The 22,206-nt window shown below is 39.5% G+C and overlaps 1 protein-coding gene across 2 annotated transcripts in view; it reads right to left on the reverse strand.

Annotated features, from left to right (window-relative positions):
- Window positions 1-20,446: 20,446 nt before the first annotated feature.
- The window catches only part of HIBADH (3-hydroxyisobutyrate dehydrogenase), an 86,411-nt gene continuing 84,651 nt past the window's right edge, over window positions 20,447-22,206 (reverse strand). For both annotated transcript variants that reach the window (XM_069007189.1, XM_069007190.1), the window contains exon 8: window positions 20,447-21,455. In XM_069007189.1, coding sequence (XP_068863290.1) covers window positions 21,297-21,455 — 159 coding nt within the window. In that variant the 3' untranslated portion in view covers window positions 20,447-21,296. The remainder of the gene's footprint in view (window positions 21,456-22,206) is intronic.

The raw sequence follows: 22,206 nt of genomic DNA on the forward strand, positions 1-22,206 counted from the left end.
TGGCTTTGACTCAGATGGATTCTTCATGGGGATCAAAGTGATAAAGTTCATTACACCAGAAAACTCACTTAGATCAACTTACAGTACTTCAATGAAAGTGAGTTTCCTTTGCTGGAACAACTTAGAGTGTATGCATATATTCTGATGTTCCTGGTTGCAGTCTTCCGATTTTTCTCAGCCCAAATACTCTGCTTGTCTCCAGAGACACAGAAAAAGTCATGCAAATATTCCACATTTTTGCCCATTATATATGGGAGGCAATGTTGAAAGTTGTAGCTTTAACAAAAATTGAAGTTATTTAGCATGCTACCAAGAGCTTGAATGCATCTTTGAGGAAGTTTTTGTTACTGTCTTCACTGGGTTCATGATTTTGGCAGCAGGCAGACACAGATTAGGTTGCATGTTTAATGAGCTATATAATTTTTGGTCTGACAGCCTTTCCTACAGAATATTGTCCTACTGTTCAAACAGTACCATTCCTTCACATCTCCTCACCTACTCATAAGAATGAAAGTAAGATGGGGTAAAGAATGCTTTAAATCACTTTTAATGGAAAAATGCAGATCCATCCACTGGAACATTTTATGAGAAGATGTCATTTACGTAAATTTTACAAAGGTTTGAGGGATCTAGAATGGAGTGGTTGGTCAGAGGGAATAGGGTAAATTGCGAACACACAGGATGAAATTCCCAAACAACCACATTTCCTGGATTTGCCTCAGCTGTTAAAATGTTGGACCTTCTGAGCGGGCTTGAAGCCTCATTGCATTGCAAGACAAAAGCAAATGACAAACACTGGAATTTTTTTCCAGAACAGAATTGCTCTTTCTCAGCCATCCAACCCTCTATGAGTAAAACTCATCATCTTTCATTTGCACAAACTTTCTGATGTTATGCACATAATTTTGATGGACAGCATTTCTTCCTGAGTTGATTCCCATTGGTCATGATTACTAGTCAACCGTGTTTTCAAAGAGTTAAATATTTCTGCCAGCAGTTGCTTATCACAAATCTATGTATCACAAACTGTGATACAGCTGTAGCTTTTTCTACCACTTTAATCTCTGGAGGGAAATTTCCTTTGACATGCCCACCTGGACAGAGCCCCTTTTACAATTGCCAGTTAAAAAGTACTTCCATTCTGTCCCCTGACAGATCCTACGGTAAATGGAAGAGATGAGGCAAAGACAAGACTTGAGGAACGCAGACTGGTCCATGCCATGATTACAGAGTATTGATCAACTACTATATTGCCCAGACAAGTGCCACCAGCCTGAAATGTGCTGACCTGTGCAAAGATAAGTAAAGTACTCAGCAAAATGGATTAACCCAGAGCTAGAATGTGATGGGTTGAAGGCATGTGTTACCCTGCTAACTGTGAGTAATGGTAAATGATGCGTGGATAGTTTAGGTCTAAGCCTAAGTGCTGCCTAAGTACCTCCACAGTTTTGCTTACCAAGTGAGTCTTAAAAATCACCAGTGAGGACTTGTAGAGTTATGCTAAATATGGCTCAGTAAAGCTACAGGGTATATATCACTTTCCTCTCTCTTTCTCCTTCCAAACCTATTTCTATGTCTGGTATTAAAACAAAGCCCCAGAGAGACTACCAGGCATAAACCCCTGCTGTGCAGGGCTTACCATTAAGTCATATTGGAAAACTTAAATCCAACCCCTCTGCTCCCTCGTCTTTCACAAGCTGGGGAGAAGAAATGTATTTCAAAATGAAGGAAAATATGAGAACCTCAGGAAAACAGGTGATTTTATGAAATTTTTTACAGTGTTGAGATGAAATCTCACTGGAAATCCTTACGGAATTTCATTGCCACTAAGCCAGAATCTGAATCTTAGACAAGGTTCAGCCCTTGACTTAAAGCCCAAACCTTGACTTAAAGGTGACCTTGACTCACATCTGGTCAACAACTTCCAAATTTATGTATTAAAGAAGCCTTGAGCTGTATTTTTTTCCTTTTATTGCTGATGTGTTCCTGATTATAAAGTTAAGAAGAGAGTGTTTTCATTTTATTATTATTATAGTACCTTACATTTATATGGTATTTTTTTTATCACCCAATTTCTTAAGCGCTTAGGAAACCAGACAAAACGATCTCTTAATCCACTTCTGAAAAACGAATGCACTATGGTACAACAGCTTAGTAGAGGATGTTCACAGTCTTTAATGACAACAAGCAAACAAACAAACAAACAAGACCTGGGTTTTAAGTTTCACCAAACCACAACAGCTCCACCAGTGTCCTAAACTCCAGACTGAGCTGGCAGTTCAGTTCTAACTCCAAAGAGAGACAGCCATCTACTAAATCACAGCTACCACTCACAGCAACACCAACACATTCCTCAGAGCCCTTCTCCTCAAGCCCTTGTCAGTCACAAATCCACTCCAACCCACGAGATGCAATATGCCTGTGCTGGAAAGTGTACAAAAGGGTGGTAAGGGGAGAAGAACATCAGAGAAAAGATACTTGCCACCAATCTACACTTATCTACACTTGCTTCTTACCAACATACAATCTACCTGTCATCTCTACTTTCAGTCATCATCCTGTTTATAAAACACACACAAAGGGACTTGCTTAAAACATAATACCACTGCGGCATAGAAGTCAAGCTATTAATACATAAAGCTCAATCAATAAATTACATTAATTCATGTATTGATCACATAATCTATTTTAAAAATAAGCATAACAGCCCCTCTGGTAATATAAAAAATGAACAAACATACATTTCAAATGATACCTGAGTTATCCCTCTCCCCAGAAATCCTAGGCTCATCCAGTAACATTGGCAATTCACAGAGGCTGTCTATTTTTTAATGGAGTGCATCAGCAAAAATAAATTCCTGAATCGACCAGAATATTTTCATAACAAATTATCTAAAAAATCTCTTTGGACTATGCTAAAACTCAGACTTAGGACCTTAACTTTTTCAGTTACCAACCTTTTAAAAATATGCAGAGATGAAAAGCATTCCTTCAATATTTGTATGGTATATGTGTATGGAAGTCAAATAATGTAGGAGCAGAAAGTGAAAAAAAAATTGTTATAAGGGCAGATGAGAAGACCAGCAAACAAAACCAGAACATGTTTCAAGGGACAAGTCTTGCAACTGTCAAAGCTGGAGGCTTTAACAAGGCTAACTATCAAGGTGGGAAGCCTCACCTTTTATATGTCCAACTAGATACACCTCTAGTTTTCACAAGAAGTCTTGAATTTGGCACTTCACATTGCATATGTTATTTGAATATTTTGTCTGAAAAGTGAAATCCAAGGAAAGACAGAATGAATTCTTTTTGTGCATTGTATCTATGATGGAAAAGCAGCAGACAAAACGGAGTATTTGTTGCAAGTTTGAGACTCAGCCATTTTCCTTTTCCATGTAGAAGGCTGTAAGAACAATACAGGAATTGGGTCCACTTGCATGAACCTGGAAAGCCATGAACACTGTATCAGGCGAAGGCAGCTGCAGAGCAGGAATCCCAAGTGATAAGCAGCAGCAATGCTGGAATGCAAGAGCTAATGAATTGAGTCCATTGAGTCTCATTTAATTCCCTTCAACTTGTCATTCACTTCTCCTGTAAAGTAATTTCTTAAGAGCTTAGCTTGATCCAGAAAAATTAAAAATACAGCACTAAAATGGGAGAAAGAGTATCAAGTCAGCTTTTTCCTTAGTAAACTATGCAAAACCTTACTGTACCATTAAGGTACACAGCCCAATTACTAAAATATGTAAAATTGAAATAATAAACATGTAGTTTGATTAGACAGGGATATAAAAGCTGTGGTAGTAAAATCAACATTTGAATCAGTCAAGTTTATGAAAATTAAACTAGCAGAGCCTGCATATATTACTTAAGCATGCAAGCGTTACTAAAGCATTCAACATTTATTAGGGAAAATAGTGGAAGTTTTGTTTTCATCTAGAATGGTATCATACACAGGCATGACCCTTGTCACCTCTTCAGTGCTAAATAAGTGAGCTTATCATGTTGAGGGGTAAATGACCTTTCATTAATTTTCCTTGTTTACTATTTCCCATTTAAGAGCCCCCAAACTTTCAGGACATTATTTCTGGTGCTGCATTGTATTAAAATAATCATAATTTTACCCATGCAAACAATGACAAGCATTTTTTTCACTCACTTGGAAAGTGTAAAAGAAGGCCCACCCTGGCCAGACTAATTTGGGCTGAACACAGAAATGTTGTTTCTGAGCTATGAATGCCTTTTTCTATGACAGAATGTTTCTGTAAGTGAAGTTATTCAGGCTGCTGCCCTGAAGCTTTCTCAGTTTTCAGACTTCAGCCTCTATAGGTTGCAATAAAAAAAGGAAATGCAAAATTAAAATTTCAGGTCAGTCTTTGTATTTAATTTGCAAAAATACATTCAGAAAAATACTCATTTTGAATCTGAATGCACCAAAACAGATGGAATCTGAATAATTTCCCCCCATGTGCTCACATTTCTTTCACAAGATTGTTTAATATACACAAAAGCGAAGGGTCATCTATTATGCAAATGGCAATAAGAAGAAATGCAGTATCAAGTCTGAGAACCCATCGTGTGTAACAACACCTTGAGGGCCACTGTCAATTGCTAAAAGAAAAAAAGGTGGATGCTGCCTAGGGATGCATATCTGCTCTGTTTATGGCCCTTCTGCTTCCTTTATTATCCCAAATTGACACATTTTCCTTGATCTCTTTCTGTTGCTCCAGAGATCCATTCAAAGGTTATTTTCCCAATGAGGAAGCAAAGCTTTAGGCTTTTTTAGGCTTTTAGACTTGTTATCCAGAGTTTAGCAACTGTAAGGCTAATTCATCCCTCTCCTTGGAGGGGAGATATCTGCTCATCTTCTGACCACTTTAGTATTTTTTTCAACCCTTCCCTGTGGCCCTTGGCAACAGATTTGAGTCTCTTGTCTTCATATCAGACAAGGTAGGCTATCTCCTCTCAACCCTGACAAGTGAAGTCCAATTGCTTGAGGGTTTAAAACAGTTAAAAGGGACATGGGATTTTTATTCCTTTTTTTTTTTTCTTCTTAGTAGCTGCTATTAGCCTTACCCTCATGTTTCAGTGAGTTTTCTCCCAGCAGGGAAACTGCCTGCTGCAGGGTGCTTTGTTGCTTTCATAAATCTCTAATTAGGTCCCTATCTGATTTAACAAGAAGTCAATCCTGTCCCCAGTCATCTTGAAAGCTTTACAAATCTTTGCTTTTAGAAGATCCCAGTGAGGAAACAGCCTTCTACCTATCCCACAACTAATCTTTTTTACTTGCTTTGAAGGTGTTCCCTAATACAGCCTCTCTAAATAAAATTGGAGCAATTAAAGAGGAAAACAATGTAACACACATTTGCTGCTCAAAGGACGTCTGTCAGGTTGTTAGGAATGGTTCCTGACTGAGGACAAGGCTTTTTAATGGCAACAACAGGGTTCATTACAATTCCACAATGCTTTGACAGTATCAGTATATTATTTGAATTTCAGAACCTTTGGGGATTTTCTTGGGATTTTTTGTTTGTCTTTAAAGGGTTAATTTACTTTAACGTTATCCAGCAACCACAATTCTAGAACTGACGAAAGAGGGACACCAGTGAAATTTGTTAACATTTTCTCCATTCAGGTGTTGGTTACTTCTTGCATAGCAGGTATAGGAGAAAAATGAATGAAGCAGCCTTTTAAATGTTGGAAACAGTCTGGAAATTGAGACCAGTAGAGCACAAGCATTGATTGTGCGCCTGAGTTACACCCCTGGGCTTTTAAAAGGAAATGTAACATTTCCAGAGTCTGAAGACATTATTGCTGTACATGGAACACAGGTGGGATTAAGAACAGTTTCCCTGATAGCAAACACTGAAATAGTCATACTCACGTTATACTCCTCCACAACTTACATGAGCACTTATTCTGTAGCTTTTGACTCCAGGAGACACCCATCTTAACCCAGTGTTGCCTGTGAGGCCCACCTTTCTCTGCAGCTTTCAGGTCAAATGCCAGGGACCTGACTAGATTCATGCATCTATCATGAAGCCAGGCAAAGCAGGTTGTGAGAGGTGCTGAGCACCCTCCACTCACTGGACCAGGCCAGCAGAGAATGGGAAAAACGTGTAGAAAACAGTGAGAGAGTATGAGAGGAGACTGCAGTAATTTCTTGGCTTGCTTTTCTTGTCATACTCTTCTGTCCACATCCATCACTTATTCCTGTGCATGACAGGAAGCAGAGCTACCTGGTGCACCTGACCTGGTACTTTTCAATTCTTACACTCTTCAAAGAGAACTATTTCATAGGAATTGTTTCACTCTAATTATATGAGCAGACATTAACATAGGAAATAAATCACAACATTTATTTCCATGAGGTGCAAGCTTCAAACTTTTACAGATTTCTTCTCCAAGCAATTCTATAAGCACTCTTGAGTCTGATCAGGGAGGAGGTAAGAACTGGAGACACAGCTGAGAACATAATTAATGTCACTAAGAACTTCAGTTCTTGATATCATTAAGAAGATAGACCCAGAAATAATTTCTATTGCTATGACACAGCAGTAACTGCCAAAATTCATCAGAAATGCACTTGTATCCCACATTTAGCTATCACTGGGTGTTAGTACCACAAATCATTAGTACAAAAGCTGAAAAAGCCACCCCAAATCCTAAAGGACAAATGTATTGAACAGTAATTACTGCATTTTAACAAGGCCAGAGCCTCTGTTTAATATTGAATGCAAAGAAGAAGACAAAGATCCAAAGGTGCTGCCATGCAGCCTGCAGCGATCCTGACTGTGAAACCCAGTAGCTGGGTGACTGAGCTAGCATTCCCAAGAATGAATTTGTCACTTTTTCTTGTGAACTGTTTGATGACAAACTACTTTTGCTCTCAGCAAACAGCACTTTTATTTCCCTCACTTGAATTTTTCAGGCTTCAATGTTGAAAGCTGGAGGGGAACTGGAGGTTGAATCTCTGTGGCACTACAGGACTGCCAGTCTTAAACCTGTTATAACAGGTCAGTTCTTCACCTCATCTTTTGAAAGCCAACAGACACACTCCTCAGCACTGCTTTTCAGGACCTTTTTCCACACACCAAGACCATGTTTGTGCAGCAGGATGCCACTGGCATGGTTTCTCCAGGCAGGGTCAGGGAAAGAGGTGTCCTTGGCCATTGTAGCAGCACTGGCAGAAGCTCCAGAATAGGTGATGCTCCAGCAGTAAAATTACACATCTGCTGGTGTAATCTGTCTGCAGCTGCTCAAAGCACATCTTTGCCTATCATAGTGCATGCATGTGATGAGTGTTTTCCAGGTTGTTGTTCTTACTGTATCACTAACGTATGCCCTTGTGCATTTGGCCAAAACACTCCTGGAACTTTACCCAGGATCACATCCAGCTTTCTAATGTGCGCATATCTCTAAATATCAAAGCTAACCACCTTATCCTAAAAGTAACACTGGGACATCACCAGTGCTAAGGAGGAGCACTAAGATATTGATGTGTAAATGAGCAGACTCTCCGAAATCTCAGGTTAACTCTAATTTAAGAGCTACTTGGTAGAGAAATTATCAGACACAGCAGGCCACTTCTTTGGAGCTTGGTTTTGCATGTCAATACACAGCATGCTCCCTCCTTAAAGGTAGATGGTAACTGAAGGGGGAACATAAGGTAGCCAGGGGCTCTTTGAGGAGGGTCTTTATGAGAACAGAGACTTAATTTTTGGGGGGTATAGTGTCTGGAAAATGCCTACACATTGAACATGCAAACTAACCGTGGAATAAAAATGAGATTGTCACCTGGCACTGTTTTGGAAGTGGATCAAGTCTATTGCAAGGGGGTTTCCTGTGAGCAAGTTCTTTTGATCTAAATCAGAAGAAACAAAGTGAAAAAGCAGCTCATCAGCACACTAAAGGCTCAGGAATCCTGTGGAAAAAAACTATAGATACATTCACACATTACAGCAATACTGATGTCATGTGTGACAGTGATGAGCTATAAAGCAGGGGGTGGAGGAATACACCCATTTGTGATCCCACATAAAACCCCCCTATGAGTGAAAGAAAACAAGCAATCTATTAAAGTGTATTGGATCTATTAAAAAACTTGCATTCCACATTAAGAAAATAAAAGAAAACAGTGACATTTCTGCTGCCTGGCTCTTACCTCCTGTAGGTACATTGCATTGTTTCCAAGCAATGACAAACAAAATTGAACATTTCTCCAAAGGTCACATCTATCACAGTTTTTATTTTCTCATTTGATTCAGTGTATTAGGGTCTTGTTATTTTTTTCTATTTTACCTGTTTGGTGAAGTAAGTCATTCTTCCTCTGGAGAGAAACAAAACATTATTTATAGAGCTGAGTGAATATTTCACAGCAAATAGCTATCCAGTCAATTCAAATTTTCCCTCTGTTTGTTATTTGTTTATGATCAGTTTGCTATTTGTTATCTCAATTTAGGGATACTATTTCAGCCTACACTAATGGAAGATTTAGGCTGTCACACGCAAAATCATCGTACTTCATCAAATTACAGCAAATGAAATTATTGACAGTTAAGTTCTAAGTACATTCTTCTGCCATGAGCAGAAAAGTTTTCAGATAGGATATTACCACTACATTCAGTGTGGGCTGGCAAAGTTTGCCTTTCACCTTAATTAAGACTTTCACAAGTCATAGGGCCAACAAAAGGAAAAGATGAAATTACAGCACCCAGTAGAGGATCAGGCATAAAGTCTTTCCCTCAGTAATAAGCATTTATTTCACAGTTAAAGCTACTGCACATGAGGAAAAATTTCTGCCTTAGACCTCCGTCTTCTTTTACACAGCTGGGTCGGGAACTAGCACAGTTCTTTCACCTAGAGACTGTTTTTTGCTGGTTATTATAGCATGAACAGAACAAATTAGTTTTATTTCAAAAGGGATAGTTTACTCAGTCATTGAAGCTTTGGAGATCTATAAAGTTGTGGTCACTTTGTGGGAGAATGCTACAGCGAAGCCACTACGAGGTTTCTAACCTACCATGGCGTAGAGGAGCACAAAGCCATCTCACTGCAGACCAATGTGCTTAGATGTCTGTGGGAAACACCTTGGTAGAGCATGTGCAGAGCACCAGAGCTTGGTCCCTGTTCCTCCCCAGAGAAGCTCTGCCCTTGGGAATTATGCTAATGTATACTTTTGTACACGACAAAAGACATACTGAAAATAATCCAACAAAGAGCCATGAAGATGATGAAGAGACCTCAGTGAGAAAGGCTGAGCAAGATGGTTCAGCCTGGAGTGGGGCTAAGTGAGGGTCTTATAAATGTATACAGGTACCTGAAGGGAGGGTGCAAAGAGGATGGAGCTTCTTGGCTCTTTGCAGTGGTGCCCAGTGACAGGACCAGAGGCAAGGGCACAAACTGAAATACAGGAGGCTCTGTTTGAAATCAGGAAACATGTTTTTACTGATAACTGGCACAGGAGGTGGAGTGTCTCTCCTTGCAGATAATCAAAAGCCACCTGACATGGTCCTGGGCAACTTGCTGTAGATGGCTCTAACTGAGTAGGGGGGTAGGACAAGATGACCTGTAGAGGTTCCTTTCAACCTCAGCCACCATGGAATTCTGTGATTCATCACAAGCCTGAAGCCACAGGGATGACAGACAGCTACTGAGCATAGCAGTGGCTGCAACTTTGAACAATGGGTAGTCCTTGCTTACCACTTGATCTATGAAAATGTTAAATAGCCCATGTTCCTAATTCTGACCCCCTGACTTCTAGATATTTAATATTTGGCTACCTTTCACCAACAAATTTGTTGATATTAACTTTAAAGTCCAGATAATTTCCCCCATTTTTGAGAGAACCTGTCATACAGTAATATAAATCAGGAGTCAGATTCACTCTTCATATACATAATTTCTTGCAAAATTATTTGATTAAATTATACAATTTGATCTTTATAAAATGCCTGACACTTTTTAAAACTTGAAGATCCACAATTATATTTTAATTGTGCCCCCCCCAATTAATATGGGAGAAAAAGTCTTGTCCTACCGAAATATGTGGTAAAATTTCCATTGACTTCAGAAACACTCAGAGTTTTGTACTTGGTTAAGGTAGAATCACATCCATGTGGCACAACAGAAGAAGGAAATAAAAATGTGTGCATGCATCAAAAGTATCTGTTACATTTTTTTCAGAAGAGCACAACAGTTCTCAGGTTTGCCATACAGTGCAGCTGATGAACATGCCTAATACTATCATAATTTTTCCCAGAGAGGTAAGGAAGTCCACAGGAAGCAGAATTACTTTCAGTATCATATGCTTTTTAGTAAATACTTCTGTAATATTTTAGTACAGTAGAGTTTGTTAGGTCTTCTGCAGTAAATTAATAAGGCCTACACACTGATTTTTATTACTTTATGTAGAAATACCCCAGCCATTGCAATGTAATTGAGCAACTGTAAATTACTGTTAACAACTACACGAGAGAGAAGGAAGTGGAAAAGTCACCTCCACGTTGATGACTGTTTCCTATTCTTCATTTGTGACTTCTGGAAAGAAAAGGTTTCATATAAAATAAATAAAGGTGGAGAATAATATGTCGGAAACCCTGTATTACTACCAGGGCTACCAAAGACTTTGTAGCTCATCATCAAAGGAATTCCTTACAACTAGCAGGATTGTCAGCCTTTATGTTGTTAAAATACATTTTTCACGAATGCAAATGTATTTTGAAATCTTTTAAAATCCAGGGTCATAAAAACAATCCCCCACAGAGAACAGTTATAAAATCAAGTTAATATATCTTGTTTCCACAATAATAACCTGGCTAGCTCCATAAGAATACAAAGCTGAGTGTTGCCACTCTTGTATTAGAAAAACAATTGCTGAGGCCAGAATGCTTCCCAGACTATTTATTTAAAAAAATGCAGAATATGGTCACAGACATGACATTTCACCAAGCAGAAGATACATTTCCATGTGGATCTCACTTTGGATGACATAAAGGGAATCCCTGCAGAAGCCCATAAATGTGCTTGGGTATAAAATCAATGTCAGTAAAATAGTATCAGCTCCATACTGCTGGGAGACTAAGGCTTGCAAACGTACATCGATCTGGTGAGGCACATATACTTCTCAAATGTTAAAATAATAAACTGAGGCTTACAGCTTCAGTGAAAACTCACATCTGCTGAAAGGATGCACAAGATCTGCCTACCCCAGCAGCACAGTAGGAGAAAATCTGGAAAACTACAGTTGTTTTTGAGGAGCCAGTGCTCACACTGTATGTGTTCTACATCTGGAGCTTTCCCACAGCTGCAGTCCAGTCTGGTACTCGGAAGGCCCATGAGCAGGTCAAAGTGCCTGAGACAGACCTGGAGCACCCTCCTGCTCTTTTGCCTCATTCGAAAGGAAACCCACTCATGTACTCTGGGATCTCTCTGCAATGTGCATATAAGGATGGAAAATGGGTATGGGCAGAAAATACGCTGTAAAGCAAGTTCCTGCTCTGGACTACATCACTGCTTTAGGCACAGCCTTAGAGACTGCTATTGATGCAGCTGCTCTTGAAGGAGCGCTGAGAGGACACTTGATGCTAATTTAGTCGAAAAGCCAATTGAGGGAGCAGGAGTAAGATACCAGATGTGAAAACAAGAGTGAATGTGGTGACATAAAATCCAACCTCCTTAATGACTTGAAGAGCGATTTGGGAATCACTCTTCAGACTGACTGTACAGTCTGCATAACACCTCTGTGAGCATTAAGGTTGCAAAGCTACAAGAGAAATAAGGTGCTGTTCAAATGGAGCATGAGAGCCATGGTACACAAGCCACACTACTTAACAAGGAAAAAGAAAGTAAAACTAGCTAGGGTGGATTCATATGCTGCCTTTAGGGATGAGAATGGCGATCTTTGTGGATGGTGTCTTGAGACAAAGACACGCACATTCAGATGTGATGGAATAAGTGAGGACAAGACCACATGACAGAGTGGCTGTGGGAGGAGGCAGGTGACAGACATGTTTTACAGACTGTCATCTGGAGGAACAAAAATAGAAGAGAACTGTCAGAGAGGGAGAACTGAGAACCAGCAGCAAGAGCATCAACAGAAAGGTTGCGTTTATAGAGACTAAAACTGCAGGCATTCCTTCATCCACCTTGGAGGTGACATGAAGCAGTATGAGCAGATGCAGGCATCTAAGAAATGGCTGAAGGCAGGAGACAGTTCCAGAAAGTTCAGAAAAATGCAGGTACTGTTGGATTTGTGGGACACCTGATGTATGAAGCCATGTGGGTCCCTGAGCCCACTGCTGCCCCTGGATGGACACAGGTGGCTGACAGGAGTCGAAGGGAAGGCAGCAGTAGCTGTAGATCTCCGGGGTGAGGATGTCTCACCTTGGATCACAACTTTGTCCCTTCAGGTTCCACTCTTTGCCCGCAGCCATACTCAGCACTCAGGACATCAGAAAAGCAAGACCTGCAGTGATTTGCAATGAATGTTGAATAGACATGGTCTAAAGTGGCTAGAGACAAAATAATTTTCGGCCAGCTATTTATATCCTTAAGCATAATGTTTTATTATGCCTTTTGGATAGCTAACTATTTTACCAAGACCTTTAAAATAATTCCAAGAATTTGACACTCTGGTTTCCAAGAAGAGAGCAAAGAATTCCAAAAGGTGTTTTACATGCTGTGAAATTGCAGGTTCTTTCCTTTGTTCTAAATTTACTAGTAATTAATTTCCTCTAGCAATCCCATATTTGAATCTTGGCACTATAAACTGAGGGGCTGAACACAAGCCTTCAAAGGCAGACCGTTGATGGGCTAATGCAGAGTGCCCTGTAATAATTCAGATTTTATTTTTTTGAGGAAGTCTTTGGGTAATGTTCCTATCATAGCCTACATGAAAAACTATCATCTGGCTGATGAAATAAATGATGAAAACCAAACTACAGGGAAGAATTTATAACTATATTTAGCTTGCCTGTGAAAATGATAAGTAGTTTCCTCAGTCCAGCCCTTCACCCTGTGTTGTCAGGCACAAAGGCACTGACCTGAGTTTACTTTTCAATCCAAAGGGGACACAAAACGGAAATAATGTAATCAGTGAAAAAACAGATCCGTAACATTTTTCACTGTTACTAGGGCAAGGTAGAACTACACAACTTACTTTTCTCTGTCTAATGCCAGTATTCAGTTTTAAAACACACACACCTACATTATGTCCTTATTTGTAGACCTGTCACCCCAAAGTTTGTGAGATCATTAATACAGAAAGAATCCAGTCTATAATTTTTAAGACCTTTACAGCTGCAGCAGGTTTGCACTGAAACTGCTTACAGTTGGTTTCAGGAATACTTTGTGTTTTCCTTCCCACTTTTGATAGATTTGTCTCCCCATGAGAAAAAAATAGCAGTTTCACTACTTTTTTGATTCAAAGAAAAGCAAACTGCTAGCCAGGCTGCAATCAATTGAAAAGTAACGCACTTTAAAATGCAAAAGACACTGAAGGTAGTTGTAGCTTTGCTATACTCTAGGGTGAATCTCACCATCTGCTGCATTTGTGGCCGAGACTGACCTCCCTTTGTATCAGACAAAAGTAATTGTGGGGATCAAATGAAGTTTAAACAGGGAAAAATGTGAGTGACAAATCTGCAGGCTGCACACAGTCTCTGCACACAAACCAACAAGCATCCACGAGGCATTTATTTTTATTTAAAGGTGATGAGAATTTTACAGCCTAGCAAAATCCTCGAGTGAACACTTCAGCTCTGGGATCCTTCTCCCGCAGAGACAAATGTCTGCTTCCCAATCCTCTCCCATGTACGCTCTTTATCCAGCCACGGCTGAAAGCCACCAATGAGCGGAGAGAAGTAACCGTTCTCCAAATTTCCAGCTACGAGCTATTTTACTAATTCCCACAGCTGTTCACTAAAGGGGCTCAGCAAGCACACCAAACTGCCAGTCACCATGTGCCTATTAACATCCATGCAGAGGAACAGTGCTATTCCCAAATCGGGATCCTGCCCCTTCTCAGAAAGCAATTTTCTACTGAGATTTCTAACTAAAAGGAAACCAGTAGCCTTCCTGCAAGTAAATAGCTCGTTAAGGCTGGAAGTAGGGTTTGTGTGCAAAGACTGTCCTATGCAAATCGGAGTTGATGAGCACTTAACTAATCTGTTTACAGACCAGAGCTGCTGGGCAGGCCTCAGCGATTTTCTATCAAAGCAAAGAACCATTCTTTATGGGCATCTGGTTGTCCCTGAATTGGTAGTTTAAGCATATACCCTTGCTTCAAAGAAAGATCAAAGGATTTATTACTTCTAAATGAGTGCATTATTTCCACTTACTACTTTCTTGTTTGCAATGTGTTATTAACAGCACCATGGCAGGGTTACCTTAAGACTTGAGTTTCTCACAGATCCCTGAATGTGATTTTAGATGTTATATGTAGCCTATAATACCCAGGCTGTTACACAGATGGAGAAGGAAGTAAAATACTAGCAAACAGATTACAGCATCCATTTGTAGAAAAGTGATTAAAAAAAAATCCAACAAAGCAAACTAGCCGTATTTTAATACAAAAAAAAGAGGCTATTTTTCATTTTTACTGTAAATTTAAACAATGAGTCTGTTTCAAAGTGACAGCCACAGGTCAGTGGACAGAGCCAGTTTTTGGCTCCTCTTCACATGAAAAGAAACCCACATTGCTCCTGCTCTCAGAAAAAAGCAGAGATACCACAGTCACGAAGTAGAACAATGATCAGTTCAATGAACAAATTCCTACTACCCCATAAATGCCTGCCATCCCCATCCTTTTGGCTTACTGTTTATGGCTTTGTTTACTTATTAAGTCTGGAAGAAACAAGGGAGACACATTCATTATGTGCTTTCTGGCACTATTGGGAGCACATGGAGAGCAAGTTAAGACCTAGCATCTTATTTGTAGGCACACTGAAGGCCTACAGTCAGCTTGGGCACAGAACTGGAAAAGGAATTTTTGGGAGGAAGTGCAGAAGTAGATTCCAGGCAGCCAGGGCCAAGGCAGACAAAGCTGCCAAAACTAGAGCCACAAGTGGCCCCAGGGAGAGTTTGGAGAGGCTGGTGTGATGTTTATTGCTCAGAGAGCAGAGCTGGGTGGTGCGATGCGGAACAGGAACTGCATTCTGCAGGCCGTGACTTCAGTGGTAGTATCTACAGATGTCTGCAGACTCACTGTCTCCATCTTTATCATGGTGCCGGAGGGAGCAGATTGCAGTCCCCTTATCTGTTTTACAAGGAACCACCTTCCCCTGACAGACCCAGTAGGTCACACAGCACAGGATTCTGCTTACTTCTCTTCTTTTATAAAACACAGACTCTGCTTGCATCCACATAAACTAACACAGTTATCTACCCAGGGACAAGCAGAGGAAAAAAGTCATAGCAACAGGAGGTGGGGACAGGATCCAGTGGCTTTCCAGTGAGAGTAATGTGTTGGCATCAGGTCCTGTGACCTACCAATCTCCATTTGCTTAGGGGTGTTTTTTTCCCCATCTCCTGACAAGGACCAGAAATTGGTTTTTCTTGAGCATGAATAGCAAATGTAGATTTAGCGCAGTCAAACACAGGAAAAATATCCAACCGACATACTGCGGGCTCTTGATGCCTTGCAATCATACGAGCTCTTGCTTGTATTTGAACTTTGCAAAGGTTCAAATAAAGTAGAGCTTGTATGAAAACCTTGTAAGTAGAAATGGAGAGGAATCCAAGCACATCTTAAAACCCAGTGCTGAAGCTTCAGCTTCAATCACCAGTGAGTGACTAACGTCAGTCTTTTTTGTGGACTGCAGCCCGGCTGCTGCCTGACACAATTACACAACACCAAGGGGACCTCTAGGCATTGTACAAGCAGAGGAAGGAGCAACAGGGCACAGACTGCCAGAAGGATGCTGTAAAACAGGTAACAGCTACCACACCCAATGCATTAACCTACTAAATACTGGTCAGTGAAAGCTTCCAGGTTCTACAGCCATGGAATAACATGACTAAAAAGCAAAAAGGGCCCACTATTGCTAGCCACAAGCTAGACAGTTTGGGTATTGGAAACAGCACTGCTGGCCCAGTACTTACCCAGGAAAGCCTCTGGGATTAGGGAGCTGCAGATACCCAAACCAGCTAGCTTATAGCTGGCTCAGGTATGTCTGCAACCAGTGGTTACAGCCCAGGTGATGCAGTTAAATCAGTTGGAAGGAGACTCAGAGCAAAGCAAGCAGCTCAGAGAATCTAAGGACTATTCTTTAAGTTACTTCCCTACCGCTGTTGGTGCCCTAAGCTGCCTGCATAAATTTTTGTCATGTTCTCAAACTGGAGACAGACAGCAGCAACACTTGATTCTGGCCACATAAAGCTTACAGCTGGCCACATTTGAAGGCTACAACTTTTGTTTTACGTGTCTGGTTTCTCCTTTGAATTTCAATAAGATAAAAATACAACCAATTTATTTTCTAAAAATGCTGTAAGGACTGAAATGTATTGTAACAATATCTGCATTTCTTTCCAGAGTAGCTGCATTTCAGGTACAGGCAAACATCTTTTTATCAGTTGGATTTCAGTCAGTTTTGGCCAGTGTTCCAAGTCTTTCTGAAATCAATGAACTTCATAAAACATATGTCAGGACATTTATTATCTCCATATACAGCATTTACTCTAACAAACCAAACTCTTGTCATCACTAATGGAGGCTCAGTAAAACTAGATGAAGAAACAGACTGAGTTATTTCTTACTTCAAATGAAAATCCAGACCTCATCTTAGGGTCAAGGTCAAAAGGAAGAGCTAGGTATAAATGCAGACAGAGCCAGACGGCTTTTAATTAAACAATAGTTGTTACGAGACATTTAGTACTTCAGAAAGGTTTATCCACCTGTTCCAATTTACCCAAGTGCTCACAATCCATGATGAATGCCAAAGCCAAAAAAAATCACTGCCATATGGATGCCTAGTTCCATGTCATACATCTATTGAACATACCAGCCATAAAAATATTAATTTTCTGTCTACCCAAGAAAACTTTGTAACCATTGCTATTATTCTTATTGGAAAAAATTTAATGTGTAACTGTGCCAGCAGGCTGGACAGGTTGTGACAAAGCATATACCAGCAACCTTTAAAGACCACACATCCATTATGGTGTTGCACAGAATGACAAACATTCTTGCTACCGAGAGCTCCAGTTTTTCAAAAGCACCATTTATTCTAACTTTTAGATGTTGAACTGAACTTCTTCCACTCCTGAAGTGTAATTTTTGAAGTGTCACTTTTGCAAGGCTTGCAGTAAGAGTTCTAAGAACTTGATACTGAAGTCAATGACGTCTGCAAGTCCCACAAACTTTTAGAGGATCTTTCTAAACCTGAAGTCTAAAATAGCGCAGAGAATTCTAACTCCACGTTACATCACTGCACCAATGAAACACAACAGAAGTTTCCAGACCGCTTCAAAGTTTCCACAGCCTACTAGCTGTGGAAAAAAGAAGATTATGATGATGTAAAAACAAATCAAAAGCAACAGGTATATCTAGTGATGAAGTTGGTACCCTCAGACTTGTGCCTGGATAGATTTGATCTTACACAGCAAGCTGGCAGACTAAAAGTATAGAAAGACATCTACTGCACAAATACAATAATGCTTATATGATGGCAGCCCTTCTCTGCCTGCTGCAGGGGTGGCCCCAGTCTTTCAGTTCTGTAAGCCATTTGATAAAATCTCCTTGTGGTAAAGAGCTATAAGATTTAAACAGCTGAAAAGACAGGCAGCTCTGTGCTCATGCAGGTAGGGACAGCAGCTATTTTATACTCAGTATCTCTCTCTCTCATCCCATGTGGGACAAGGCTGAGATGGAGACTGGCAATACAAACTTCAGCAGCTTGTGCTGGCTCCTTCCTCTCACAACCACCACCACAACTTCTCATAATCCTAATGCCAGTAATGTGCAACAGTCCCAGCCAGAGAGATGTGCTTGAGCTTCTCCACAGATGCATTACTGCAGTGTAATCACGTGGGCCTTCAACACACACTGTGAAATTTTGGCAGTATAGTATTTAATGGCCAAATTCCCATTGATTAAAGCAGAGCCAGACTATCACATATAATACTTTTACTTGGTCAGAACACCTTCTCCTCCTCCTGAGGCTTGTAAGAGCCATAAATAAAGTTAAAGCAATATAGTACTCAGTGGTTTTAATAGAAGGCCTCCTCTGTTAAACAACCACCAAAAATAGTTGTTTAAGATGGGTTATACTGAATCATAAATGAGAGAAGGCTGTTGAGGACTTTTTTAAAAAAACATCACTACTTTTATTGGTTGTCAATGTTTTTCTATTAGTCAGTAAATGCATTTGATATAGGTGAGTTTCCAAAGTAAGCATGATGGGAGGGCTAGTTTGAGATTCAAACTAATTTAAAAAGAAGTCACTTCAAGTTTCCCTTTGGGACATTTACAAAATATGTCATTAATTTGTTGCACTCAATTTGTGTGTATGTACTGGATGGTAATTAGTGTAGAAATTAAACCAATTTTACCATCTTTCTGTTCAACTCAACAAATTACAGTTTTCAACACCTGTCTCTGGCAGTGACAATCATTTTAGTATTTGCCTAATTTCCACAGAGCAGAGGTACACCCCAAGCAAAAGATACATTATAAACATATGCACATGCAAAATAGCCATAGCTAGCATGTACTATCATCACTATATGTAAACAGTCATACAAGTTCCCCTGCAGAATTAGTAAAAAAACCCAGTGTGTTCTAATATAAATCATATTACTGGCTTCAGGTATTGGACATCATTGAAGTTTGCAAGGCACTTTCTATAATAATATTTATTTTAAAAGTTGTTTCTGACTTTGCCAAACTAACTGCTTGTTCTAAAACTTTACATGCTGGCTGTCTGCCCTGAAGCTGGGGTTTTGTTTATTTGTTTGGTTTTTGTTTTGTTTTAGTTTGTTGTTGTTGTTTTCTTTTGTTTGTTTGTTTTTAATTTCAGCCACAGTTCTCCCCAAGAAGGAGACCACAGAACACTTTACTGGTTTGCCAAAATGGCATTCTGGCAGCCTTTTCTCCAACTTGAGTACCCTGTGCTTTGGAGCGAGAATTAAAAATTTGATGAGAGGTTGTGAGGGAGGAGAAATGAACCCCAGGAAGCCTAAGCTACAAGCCTTTGAGAGGAACATAAAAATAACAATGAGGTTTCCACATATTTAATAGAAGCTTTATGATTTCAGAGGCTAAAAACTTCAAAAACTGTGTCTCACTGAGAATACTGTCTTCCCTCATGACTCCCAACAATTACATGTGCATATAATGTCTTCAGAAAAGAAATGATCACGCTTCCTGCGAGCCAGGCCTACAGGTAAACCCAGGGTTACCAGCAAACACTTTCATAGCAAATGCTGCTACAGGCTGGGGTGAACAGCAGAAGGAAGTGTCTCTCTGCAGTCCTGCGATGCCAGATGGATCTCCAAGCCAAATACAGAGGATACAAACTTAACCAGGACACTCCTACAATTCCTTACCTCATCCATTATAAAACCTCCAAATGAAAAAGGATCCCAATGGCAAAAACGGCCTTCACTATCTGACCCCAAACTCATAACAAGACTAGATCCACCCTTTGTATTATGTGGGGCAGGAATCCCAAAGGAAACAAATGTTGTAGCATGTGATCTTGTTACCAAAGGTCAAACCACACATCTGTAGCGATGGCGCCATGTTGCACCTGAGCGGCTGTTTTTGCTGCACGTAGTTTTGTGTCTAACTTCTGAATGAATGCAATCCTGTAGACACAACACTGTTACCAAAAGAGAGAAACAATTTTTCAAAAGTACAGTTGCTCTCAGTAGTCCTATACACATATATGACAATAATGAATCCCAAATCCCTGAATCACCTGGAATATCAAACAGTTTTCAAAGAAAGCTGAAAGGAGAAGAGATCAACTAGTATGGTTTAATAACTTTGGCATGATGTTACTAATTTGTTGGAATATAGTGTCCAAGTTCTCTGATTATTCACAGAATTGAGCTAATTCAAGCACACAATTTTGATAACCTAATGTGCATATATAAAAGGATCCATCACACAACCAAAACAGGAATGTAGATGCATAATTCATCATTAAGCCTAGAGTTTGAATGTGAGGAGTTCTAACAAAATCAGCATGAGTATTTATAAAGCCAAATATGTACCTACACTTTGGCAAGACCAATGAGATGTGAATGGTTAAGGTAATACATATGCAAATGTATTACTGTCTGCATTTCACAAGAGCTTTTGAAAGGCTTGAGTTTGCAAGATGATCTGATAATCTGTAGAAAACCCAGCATATTAAAAAATAAGACCACTGAATACAAGTTTTGCTTAATACTGTGTGTACAAGACTGCACCAAAACAAAAAGGAAATAATCATACAGCAAGTATTTACCAGTATAGAGTTTATTTCTTTTCAAAATAATGGGGCTTGTTTAGATTTAAAATACTTTAGTAATTACCTAAAACAAATGTACACTTTGTCAGAACTTCTGGTAAGTGCTGATCTTGAGTTCCGAAAATGCGTGACAGAATACAAGGAAATATAAAATTGTAAAATACAGTAACGGAGCTTTACAAGAGGGACACACATTCTATATTATTTGAACTTAGTCTATCAGGTAAACATGCTGTAACAGCTTTCCACTTAGAATGCGTGCCTATAAACTTAAGCTGCAACCTGAATACCAGGAAAAATTCACTTCTGATCAACTCAAGGCTAGTAGGTTCAAAAAAAAAAAAAAAAAAAAAAAAAAAAAAAAAAAATCCATCTCAAAATGTGTTTCTTCACTGAACATATATTCCCTTTTTCCATAAGGTATTAATTTAAAATTTTAATAGATCACTATATATGATAAAATTGCAATAAAACATTCTCTTATTATTCATGATTCAACTATGTTTGTAGCCATAACGTAAGTTATTTCATATGCAGTTGTTTCATAAAAAAAAAAAATTATTTATTGCATCTAGTGAAAAAAACTTCGATGGTTCTCTTAAATAAAAAAAAAAAAAAAGGACTTGCTGTTGGCTAATTGCCAAAAAATCCCTTCCCTGTGGCTTGCTTTTTCAAGAATTATAAAGAAACTCTGGAGTTCGTTGTGATCTAGACTGCCAAAGATCATTAGACTGTATGGGAGCAGGATGCACAGTAATTGATTAAACCCACAAACTTCTCAAATGAGCTATATGGATAAAAAAAAGTGGTTAGTTATTGTGTCCATTTCCAAAGGACAGCTCACAAGCTTTCCTCCTCACGTAAAAACTGGAACACAGCTGAGAAGTCTTTCAGGGCATAGCCTTTGGCACACATCATCCTGTAGATCTGATGTGCCTGGGAGCCCAAAGGAACTGGTGTCTTCGTGTTGGTGGCAGAAATCTGGGCCAAGCCAAGATCCTGTGGGGGGCGAGAAGAGAGAATAAGAGGGCAGAGAGGAAGAATGGAAAGAAAGAGAAAGAGAAAAAGTCAGGGGAGAAACAACAAGGATATGTACAAGCCATGTACATAGAGGCTATTTGGCTTCCACTGAAACAAGATCTCTACTGCCAACAAGGACAATACTCCAGTCTTAAAATTTCAGACCTGGAAGAAGTAGGTTTTGTGTAGTTTTTACTTTTTAAGACAGTAATTCAATGTTATTCAACAGAAAAACCTCAAACTTTGCCAGGCAGACACCACCTTAAGAACAGAAGGAATTTTAAGATTCTAGATCACTATATAACCTGGTAGCAAGACTCAGACTCTTTTTTCCCGACTGAGTATGTCATCTCTAGTAAGAAAATCTCCCTGGCTATTTGCTGCAGCACTTCACGTAGATTCTAGGAGTGTAATTTAGTTCTTTTGGCAAGAGGAATTCTTTATTACTATAAACAGGTTAAAAATCAAGCAGAAGGAATTTCAAGAACAAGAAAATGGAAGCCACTTAGCAAACATACATTTACTATAATGTAAACAGTTAATAGCAAAATGAGAGGCACAGACCACTTTGTGAAAATAACTGATTAGCTGCCTAATTGGAAGGATGCATCAGAGAATTGCTTAGGGGGCAGTCCTGAGTCTGCTACAACTCAAAATTCTTCTTCAGTGACTTTTTCTTTAATGACTTTCTTTAACAGAGGCATATAGAGAATAGTTCCACTGTGTTTTA

The sequence above is a fragment of the Aphelocoma coerulescens genome, chromosome 2, assembly GCF_041296385.1.
Source record: "Aphelocoma coerulescens isolate FSJ_1873_10779 chromosome 2, UR_Acoe_1.0, whole genome shotgun sequence".
NCBI classification, from domain to species: Eukaryota; Metazoa; Chordata; class Aves; order Passeriformes; family Corvidae; genus Aphelocoma; species Aphelocoma coerulescens.